The 11146-nt window shown below is 36.9% G+C and overlaps 1 protein-coding gene across 1 annotated transcript; it reads left to right on the top strand.

Moving 5' to 3' along the window:
* The first annotated feature begins 431 nt into the window (after positions 1-431).
* Positions 432-10086, top strand: LOC130012235 (uncharacterized). Its single transcript, XM_056099642.1, has 4 exons — positions 432-593; positions 1014-1334; positions 6042-6386; positions 7332-10086. Exons 1-4 carry the CDS (start codon positions 464-466, stop codon positions 7475-7477), a joined length of 942 nt encoding a protein of 313 aa, XP_055955617.1. The 5' UTR covers positions 432-463; the 3' UTR covers positions 7478-10086.
* The last annotated feature ends 1060 nt before the right edge of the window (positions 10087-11146 follow it).

Below are 11146 nucleotides of genomic sequence, written 5' to 3'. Positions count from 1 at the left end.
TTTCAAACAGAGGAGGATTTACCCGTTACTGACTTGGTTGTGATGCTGTGGTAACTTTGCTGTTTGACCCCGGGTATCATTTTACCCTTATAATGGTCAGTCTGTGCCTTACTTAGTCTAATGATCATTTGGAATAAATCGATGAATGTGAACTTCATTTCATTTTGTCATTTGTTTCATCGTCAGTTTCATTAGGTGACTTTAATAACACTTAAAAATCAAATATCCCCTACTTTTTTTGAATAGTAGAGACTCTTTAAATGTGGTCGCTTTGAGCATGCGTATATGGATGGATTATTAAGCGCATTGCAAATATACATTATTATTATTATAATCATAACATACAACCGGGCTCATAAATTAAATGCAATGTATATTACATAATATAATTTGAAAATCTTGATCGAAGACAATTTTAATGAATCTATTTTGCAGCCATGATTATATACAGGTGACTTTACATATGCTATCTTTGGATTCCAATATAAATGAATGTGAACTTCGTCAGAAATTAGAAACAGCAGTGTCGGCTGGTTGTATTGGGGAAAAAGAAGTATCACCAGTGGGATTTTCATTTGAAAGGATCGACGAAGGTATTGCATATTTCCTAGTTTCTAGGAATTCTATTTGACAGTAGCTTTACCAATTGTATTTATTATACGCTCACATTTGAACGTTATCGGATATTGTTGTCACACCTGTCCATTAGTTCTGCGGTCAATAGTCCACAATTGCATATGGACGCTTTCATGCCAAAGTTATCACCCGGATTTTACACAGTGTTACATTCCTGAGACGAAAAGGCCTAATTCAAACAATTTATTATCCGACGGACTTAAAAAGTTCACGCAGAAGCCATTGGATAAGCAGCGGTTGGACCAAGGCTGCTGTGTCATACGATGTATATCCACCCTTTGTATTTTTTTTTTCGTAACCTGAACTATAGGTTTCTATTTCAAAGATCTCGGTTCCCGGATTATAGCCCCTGACTGTACACAAAATCACGTTTTCAGCTCAACAGAACATGGAAACTAATCAACTGCAAAAGACTGTTCCGAGCCTACTTCAAAGTTCTGGCTTAAAAGCTGAACACAAACCAACCCAAAACTCTGGCTCAAAAGCTGAACTGGAGCAAGAACAAGGTGTTAAAGTAGAACATTTCGAAACTGGAGAGATGAATGAATCACTAAGGACATTTTTTGAACCGAGACACGAAAAGTTGAAAGATGATCACAAACAACTTAAAGAGAGGTTGAAAAGAATAATAAAACTAGAAAAAGAACAGGAAGATTATAATGTAACTGAAGGTGGGGAAGCTAATTATACGAAAACTGGTGAGTTATGTAATATCTAATATCGCTATCACTTAGCCTGACTGAATGTGTATGTCTGGTCTGTCTCATTTATTAGGGCTCGATAGTAAAATAAAGCCACTGGCTTTAAGTTTGGTAACAACATTTCAGATAAGCAAATTCATGGTATTTAAGACATAAGCGTACAGTAAGAAAACTGCAAATATAAAAATGAAAGCAGATTACAATTTGTTTTTAGTCTCAATTGATACATTATAAATCGTGATCGTTGTGACGCCGTAAGCTTATTCCACTAATTGTAATCCCATATATATACATTTTAGGTCATTATTGTTCAATTATTAAATTTCATCCCAGAAGTTATAGTTTTGAGATCTCTTACGTGGTGACTAAAATATTAACACAAAGCTCCCCCTAATTTGGCATGTATATGTATTTTTAGAACAGTCAATCAGTCTATTAAACTGTTCGAGAGCAATATATATATATCGATAATCTAATTTGTAAAGTTAAACAAGATGGTCGCTATTTCGCCACAAATGTTGCATTTTTCGAAGGGGGGGCACAATGAGCATCGAGGAATAAATACATGATCCATTTGCTACGTAAAGCACGTGGCTTTTAGCACATTCGGAATGTGTCCATGTTTCAGTTTCGACCCCATCTTAAAAGTCTTCTCAAAAACTGTTTTTATCTGAATGCTGAAATGTTCAGGTGATGGTTTAAACAATTGTACTGTCGTCACCCCCGTCCGCCCGCTGTCAACAAGTGCTTGTCGATCCTCTAGAGGTTCAAGTCAACAACCGATTTATTTAAAATTCATACCCTATGCTTAAGTTCATGAGCAGACAAATTCTGTTGATTTTCAACAATTTCTGATAGCAACTTTCAAATAAAGTTATTTTTAATAGTCTCATAGAAGTTCTGGAAGCGATTAAAGTTATGATCCGATTGACTCGACATTTATCATTTACGCGCAATGTTAATGTTCATAAGGCTAAGAGACCTATTAATTTTCTAGGTTTTAATATAATTGATTAGCGGTGTTTAAATTCATGTTATGAAGAATCCTATTGATTTTCAATGGCTTTCGATAATTACTGCCAGAGTTATGACCCTTGAGCAGCGCCAAGAATTAGAAGCGAATAACTCTGATATAATAATAATAATATGTCCATTTATATAGCGCCGCATCCACAAATCGTGCTCATAGCGCATATAGTTTGTTACTTTTGGTGTGTTATTTTTCATCAGTAAATTCACCCATAGTTTGAAAATGAAAACAAGTCTTGATGGGACGACTTAGCTTTTGTGGGAATATGTGTTTTTGCCTGGCAATCTATCTTGTTAAATGTCATCTTATAAAACATGGCTGCATTCACGTCAAAGATAACATAACTTTTCGGCATTTTTTCTCACACAATGACTATTACCTGCAACTACAAAATGTCGAATAAAAATATGTAGAACATAAATACTCTGAGAGAATACTTGCATGCTTTGAAATGTTAAAGGGACTATCCCGATTTGAACAGAGCCTCGAAAATATAAGTCCGAGTGCGTATGAAATTTAAGTGCCAAAATGTAGAGGAGTGGTGTATGTACTATGTTTCAAAGTTTCAGCTAAAAATATTGAGTCGGTTGGACCTGCACATCAAAACTGCTTATCCGGACACGTAAGATTTTAAGATTTCGGGTCAATCTCTTCTTTAGGTGACCTAATAATCGATTCCCGTTCGTTTACAGGTCTATACAACGAATGGCCCATGTGCTATACTTGATAACGAAAGGTAAATTTCACCAACACATTATTTTTATAAAATACAAGTCTGGTTTTATCCAGACACCGCATAATACAGCTTGGAACACTGGTCCCATTTCCAGATGAAGACGGACGGGTTTAAGATGTTTGAAAACGTATCACATATATTGAGTTAGTTGCTCGGCCCTAAGTTAAAGGATTCTAAGGGCTTTTAAAGGGATTTTATTACAAAATTAAGCAGTTTTAGTCTCCAGAATATTATCGGGTTTGGCCCTTTAACTACATGTACCACACGTACATCTCCTAATTTTTGCGCAGGTACGTCTCATCCTGTTTTATATTTTTCTGCGATTTTGATAAAACCTCCAAATAATTAAGACACTAATGAAGCATATGCTGTGTATTTTGAGTATCTAAGAAAACTCCCACACATGTCAGTAATGGGCTAGAAATTCGATAATATAAAAGTTAAAGTTGTTGCTCCTGACTACAGACAAATACTACCAAAGTATGTTTCCTGGTCACTTCTTTATGGAATAGCATTCCACGATGTAACGAAGAGGTTGCAATGTCTATACGAAAGACTGCAGCGGGAACGCCCGATGCCTTTTGAAATCCTTAAAATTTGGTTGAGACCTTCTAGATTCTCAGTGGTGTAAATTAGACAAAATTACACAACACAGCTGAGTGATTTATCAGCAACGATGGCTTGCAGAATGTTATGCCCATCGACGTCATATATAGATATGACGTCAACGATTATTTATGGTTTGTAGACTTGTGTCCCGTGTTCCGTATTAGAACACAGTACACCATTAATTTCCCCACTGACTTTAATGTTAATTTTCGTCTCTTCAACCGGATCTAACTTTTTTCCAATTTTTCGTTAGGAAGAACGGTTTCTGCCACAGAAGGAACAAGATAGGGCAACCTCTTGCTCCAGTGCAGGTATGGGGTTCACCATGGAAATCTTGAGATATTGGATGTAGTAAACATGCAACTATCCGCCCTATATTTCTACGTTAACAATCACCTAACTCCCTCCTCAAAATCATGAATATTAATCAAAACCCCGTAGAAAATGTATATTCAACTCCTTTCCTTCGATTGTACACCAAAACGTCAATAGAAATCGCAACGCAAAAGGGGGGAAAGGGCAAGAAAAACTAAAAATAACGTTGGCACTAAATTTGAAAGTAACCAGCTTATGAATTAAAGGAGATATGTGTCCTATAGAGGGGTATGAGCAAAGGGCCCTTTGATTTGCTTTCCATGTATATGGCAACATGCCTGTGAATGAAAATCAAAATCAAAGATTAAGTGCGAAACTAATGACGCTTTTAGTATATTTGTTGCTTTGTGTACAGCGGTGCATCTCAGGTCCTTTTGTTTTAGAACTTAAAAATCTTTTTATTAAAGGCAATATTTGAGTTCTGTGAGAAAGTTGCAAACAAACTACATAAAAGATACTTATAATTTGGATTATTTTTTTTTAAAACATATAATTTTTTATTGCGTCATGAAACATGTACAAAATTTACTTGTACCTTTCAAATTTCCACTTATTACAGAGCCAGGCTCGCAAGGAATATTTATAGAACGTTTGGACAATATGCCAACTAAAATATTTGGTAGACCAAAGTTCATTTCCAACTTACTTAACATGGATGCACAGTGATTAAGTTTACGGAGAAGCCTTCGGATAAGCTGAAGTTGGGACACGGCTGCTGTGTAATACGACGTATGTCCACACTTTGCGTGGCTATCTTTGTACGATTTTGTCGAAACTTAAAATATAGGTTTCTATCCGATGTTTTTGGTTCTCCAAAACGTTCGAAAATAGGGCTATTGCGAATTGATGATCGGGATTCGTTTATTTCCCGCTGTAAAAATGAGAAGTACCGAAAAAATCAGAACGAAACGAAGAAATGCTATCTGTGGATAATACGAGAGGTGTCTATTTTAAATTGTAACATGGATGGGAAATCTTATTCGTTGAATAAGCAGATTGTTTTCCCTCTAGTAGATTGAGCGGAGCTTAACCTGCAAATATAACCAGACATATTGAATGTTATTGCACACTTTTGTTGGTTTACATTAGTTTTAGTAAAAATCATATAGAGAACCGGGGTGGGTTTTCTGTGCAATAAAATAAGTATGTTGAGCAGTTCGGCCTCTGGTTAAACCTGTTAACTCATGAAAGCCGTACTATAAACTTTTAAATCAGTTAGAATTTTTGATAGTAAACGATTAATTTTGAATAAGTTGGTGCTTATTCTGCAAATCTTCATCGAAATCGGTCTGTAAAAAAAGGTTTTGTGCAATAAATTTTAAAAACCGTTTAAATATATTACAATTCCACAATAATGAAGGTTGAATTCGAATTTCGGGAAAATCGAAACTAAATTGCCCGACAAAATGACCGCTCTTTGTACGCAAATTGTGTAACAGTTGTGGACTCTCTAGAGGTCACAATTTGTATCTTATTTTGATGAAACTTAACATATATTATGTTTATGTCCTAAAGATCTCAATCTCTGTCGATATTTGCGCACTTCAGACCATAACTTTGGTGTTTAGCTTGTTTTCTATCCATCTCTTGCAAAAGGTGGGCATATCTTGCCTGGCAACCGATGGTTGTAAAATGTTGTGGGAAGTATTGAATGCTTAAGAGGCTGAAACCTTTCGATACTCATCGTACACCTTTGGTTAAAATCTTCTGAACGCGATGGAGGCTATGATTTTTACCGGATGTCTTTCAAATTTGGTGGGAAGTGTTGAGGTGAAGTTGATCAGTGGCCATTCCGCCTGCTCTACACCGAATTTCAACCGCCATGGGCAAGGTCTTTTTTCTACATGCACGCCAAAAGATCTCCAAAGCTATTGGTAGGCATATGTATCGTTGCTTATGAACCTGGCAATAAATCATTTATACTTATCAATCATGTTGTTACTTTTACTTACAGATAAAGACGTTGATGAAGAATGCAAAATTATACAGACAATTCCTTTAATTAAGCAGGAGGGAAAAATGGTATACGACGATTATTCCAAAATACGGAATAATATGGCATTCTTGATGCACGAATTAGATCCGGATGATTTAATAACTGTCTTGTTTTCAAAATGTGTTCTCACGAAGGATGATGTTTATGAACTAGAGAAGATCGCTGAATCTAACAAACGAAGATGTGTTAGTCTAATGTTAATGAAGTTATGGCGGCGTGGAACCGATGCGTATAAGAAGTTTTTAAAATGTCTTGAACTAAGAGGTTATTGGCTAGCTATAAAACGGCTTGAACCAGACTCTGGTAAGTATAGTTTACATCAATCAGTTGTCATCAGGGAAACACCTTCCCGTTGTCTTCTGACAATCGTTTGTCGTTATTAAAGACAAATTCCCATGAAAGTATTTATATATTATGGTAGTTATTTCCAATAACGCATGGCAAATTTGGTATATATGGAAGTATAAGAAGTTTTTAAAATGTCTTGAACTAAAAGGTTATTGGCAAGCTATAAAACGGCTTGAACCAGACTCTAGTAAGTATAATTAACATCAATCATCCTTGAAACAATTTCCACCATCTTTAGACTGCCACGTTCTGTCAATTTAAAAATCATTTGGGGCGGAATCATTGTCGTTTTTAAAGATGCCTTTACGCGAAAGTATTTATATGGTAGTTATTCCATTAAATATATGACAAATTTAATATATTTGACAGCTAATCTTAATATAAAAATACTGGAACTTCTGGGGGAAAAGGAAAGGACGCACACAGTAGAAAAATATCAGGATATTACTAACTGGCTACACGTTTTCAGCTCGATTGTCGTTGAGTCATGGATGGGGTGGGAGGGGTTGGTTTGTCTTGATCGAATGGCTACAGACATAGACATGAATCAACAGCATGAATCAACAGCGAAAACATAATGTGCGTAGGCTTCGATATTTGTTGTAAATAATAATAATAATAACTAGATCTAAAAGCTTTCAAATTCATAATCGCATGTCATGGATTTCATCAAGAATCTTAAAAAAAAGAAATAAGAATTATTAAAATCGATCAAAAAGTCACTGAGAACTTGACCAAATTTTCCGTTTTAACATTGCAAAAGACGTATACCCTAATGCACGGATAAATTTGAAATAAACAAATAAAATTTAAAGCCGACGTAAAAACCTGCACGTTGCAAATTTAGCTCTTACGTAATGCATCTTTAATTTGACAATAATTATTTTACTATATTTACAGTAAGATACAAGAGCCATATTAAATATCCCGGAGAGAAGTATCTCGAAGTAATAGATTCTTCCAATCCACATCGTAAAGAATGTATTAATGAAGTAGAAGACAACATAGAAGGTTTATACCCAGAATCTACCGAGTTTATCCTGTAAAACAACGAAAGTAATGATATTATAAAACATTAGAGTAAGTCCTTCAATGCCCTTAAACCTATCTATGTAAAGAGTATTATGAACTGTAAATTCTAAGCTTTCTATCTCCTATAAAATTATGGGTGTTGGATGGCCGAATGGTTAACGCGTGCGCGTTGTATCATAAGGTCTGCCATTGTGTCAACTGTCGGGGTTTCGATTCCCCAGTTGTATGTGACAAGGAGTAGGGTCACCTGTCCAACCTCGTGGGTTTTCTCGGGGTCCTCCGGTTTCACCCACTGCTAAAGACCCCTACACGCAAGCGAATTGTTGAAATAAAGTTGAACATATGTTAGTCCCGAAATGACCTATTTTGTGTCGAGTGGACGTTAAACCCCATTTATCTCTCTCTCTCTCTCTCGCTCTCCTTATAAATATAAAGTTCAGATGGAATGAACAGGTATAGAATTATGTGACTATTGGAAGCACCGCCATAACCCCAACCCCATCCAACTGTGTCAGAAATCTTGGTGTGTTATTTGACTCTTCCTTGATATGAAAACTCATGTATCGATTCTGGTTATTTTAAGATTATTGTAATTGATAATTGTATTCTCTTCCTAAAACTCTTATAAGTCAGCAACAGAAATTCCAGAATAAAGCAGCTCGAATTTTATCTCTCACCAAATCTGACCATATTACACCTGTTCTAAAACGGTTACATTGGCTACCGGTTAATTAATGCAACATTTTTAAAATTAACACAGTCACTTTCAGTTGTTTAAACGATCCTTTGGCGCCATCCTATTATCTGATTTAATTAAACAATATGTACCTTCTCCTTCCATACGTTTATCTCATAAACACAAACTTGTATGTCCAGTACAGAAATGAAATGAAATGAAATGGAGTTTAACGTCCTACTGTTCTGCTCCTAACCTGGGCTAATGAAGACGGGCATACGCCATACAGTGTGCTATGAGGGAAATTTTGCCCGGACAGCGGCACTACGGCCTACTCTTATATCGAATTCCAACTCATCTTTTACGTGCACGCCAATGTGTACACGGGACCTCGGTTTTTCGTCCCATCCGAACGACTAGACAGCTTTCCTTGTCAGCCCCTCCGTCCTGCATCACTGACAAGGGAGAACCACGCCGGAAAATCTGGATGAACTTTCTCGGCCAATGCAGGGATCGAACACCCGACCTCCAGGCTAGCGGGCTAGCGTCTTACCCACTTAGCCACGTGATCCCCGTCCAGTACAGAAGTCAAAATTTGGTGAGAGAGCTTTTGCGTACGCAGCACCAAAAGAATGGAACAAATTGCCTCTGGAAGTCCAAATAGTCTCAACCCTGCTATATTTAAACGTCTAAAAACTCTGTATTTTGCACAAACTTTTGAACTATAATTTAAATGCTTCACTTCCAAATTGTATATTGTAAGTTGACTATTCCCTTGTATTCTTTTGTTTTCTTTGTATATACATGTAAGATTTTTATTGTTTTCGTAAGTTTATGTATTACGTGTTTCGTACCTGTTTTCACTACGTGTTACCTATTGTTTCTGTAATTTTTATCATTACGTGTTTCGGATCTTCTTTCGAAACACGTATTGTTCGTGTAATGGTTTTTATTATTTTTTTATGGGGTAGTCAAAGTTTGCAGCCCGAACTGTACATGGTGCAAACATTTTGCCAACATATTGTTGGCCTCCGTGGAACTATTTATTAAATGTAAATTGGGTCAATTTTGACAAACATGATTTACGGATAGGCAGACAAATGGTCATATCTCGGTTATTTCTTGGCGGATCTTCGTCAGGTTTTCATTTTTAGACTCTCTGGATTAATCACATCGGCGCTCTCATTGACGGTTTTTCGAAATTCGGAAGTTTGCTTTAGCATGAAAGATTTGCGAATGTTTTCTTCAACATTTTTTCGACATTCAAGATGGCGTATCTCCGTCACTATTCGAGGTGACAAGTTGAAATTTGGTAGGAATAAGGAACACACCGAGTCCTTCAAATTGGCATATATAGAGTGACCCGTGCAACCAAAATTTACGTACAGAAATTTGGTCTCGACACAGCGAATATACACGCTTCGGTGGCTTATCTCGAAGTGATTTCTCGCTTACTACGCACTATTATAATACTCAGCGGTAGGGTCTATGATACTGTAAATGGCCATCGCACGTGCATTTCTCTACACATATATTAACTATTACAACCGTAAGAAATCTATTGTTGACGATTCTGAATAGCAGTAATATTTAGCTTATTGGTTATTACAGCAGCTTTAGAAATTACGTTCGTTTTATTTTTTAAATTGCTTTATCATTAACTGTACCATTATGGGCGGCATTTTTTGGTTTAGTACAAATGATATCTCTGACATACTTGCATTGGGCAAGAACATGATACTAGCAGTAGTTTCATTTTACTTTTACAAGGTTCTTAAAACAATTGTTGAGTTGCCCAACGAGCATGTTTCTAAATTCAATTTATTGTTCTAGCTTTCTGTTATGTTTCGTAAAAAAGAAGTCTTGATTATTCCGGCCTGTTAATCAAACGTAGAATGGTCGGCAGACTGGTTAAGCGAGACTACTTTCAAAACAAGGCCACGTAACCTATTTGGCGCTATTGCACTTTCGTACCTCTACCAGTTCCTGTGGTCGTAGGAACTTGAAATTATTAGAGGATGTTACGGGGGACTAGCAATGACCACACACCAAATTTCAGCCGAATCGATCAATAACTTTTTATTTTACCGACCTTTTAATTTCTAACGAGAGAGAACTTTATCTGTTTGACGCCATTTGCTTTGTTTACTATTTAGACTCGAATAACAAGACACTAAGACGGAAACCGACACACTGCACTAGCTGCCTATCTCTGCAGTTCATAAAAATTAATATAATTTTCGTATACTTTAATTTTTGCGCGAAGCCACCATGTTCTATAAAATACTATTTGGTGTTGATCAGTGGATTGGCTTTAGGTGTGAATATTGCCGTGACCTTGATTTTGACCTTGAGTCTTAACTTCCCATCCATATCAGGGCCTTTGCGTTTATGATTGCCGTGGCCTTATTTCTTTCTGTATTTTCAAAGTTAATGTTCGAGGTGAAAGCAGAGACGACGTCCTTCGGAAAAGATGATTGGGTCAAAGTCGTAGGTCAAGGTCATGTTACAGAAAACTAAACTCAAACTTTTCAAAGTCATTTTTTGGACATTTGACCTTGACTTACGACCTTGACCCCGTAACCATTTTCGAAGGCTATCACCATGGCTTGAATCATGGACGTTTACCTTGGTTCTGTAACACACTGCTCGGTCAGAAAAGGGTCAAACGGAGAGGGGCCCGTGTCCGAAAGGAAGTCAATGGGCGTGGTCAATGTGAAAGGTCGTAGTGACCTCCACTAGTCACCGTTAACCATCCGTGACCTTGACCCTGACCTAGAGTCCGAACTTCCCATCCATCTCGGACCCTTTGCGTTTATGCGTGCCGTGACCTTATTTCATTTTTGGGACAGGGTCAGGGTAAACGTCGATGGTTCAAGCCAAGATGATGGGCTTTGAAAATGGTTACGGGTCAAGCTCGTAAGTCAAGGTCAAATGTCCCAAAACTGACCTTGAAAAGTTTGAGTTCAGTTTTCTATAACATGACCTTGACCTACGAATTTGACCC

This window comes from Patella vulgata, chromosome 3, assembly GCF_932274485.2.
Source record: "Patella vulgata chromosome 3, xgPatVulg1.2, whole genome shotgun sequence".
NCBI classification, from domain to species: domain Eukaryota; kingdom Metazoa; phylum Mollusca; class Gastropoda; family Patellidae; genus Patella; species Patella vulgata.
The sequence above is the reverse complement of the archived record's forward strand: the minus strand, read 5'-3'. Positions and strand labels throughout refer to the sequence as shown.

What these genes read in the sequence shown, in the direction of transcription:
- LOC130012235 (XM_056099642.1), top strand. Translation starts at nt 464, where the DNA reads ATGCTATCTTTGGATTCCAATATAAATGAATGTGAACTTCGTCAGAAA. An exon ending in AGCTAATTATACGAAAACTG is followed by an intron (nt 1,335 to 6,041) that starts GTGAGTTATGTA and finishes TTTTACTTACAG; the next exon opens with ATAAAGACGTTGATGAAGAA. An exon ending in ACGGCTTGAACCAGACTCTG is followed by an intron (nt 6,387 to 7,331) that starts GTAAGTATAGTT and finishes CTATATTTACAG; the next exon opens with TAAGATACAAGAGCCATATT.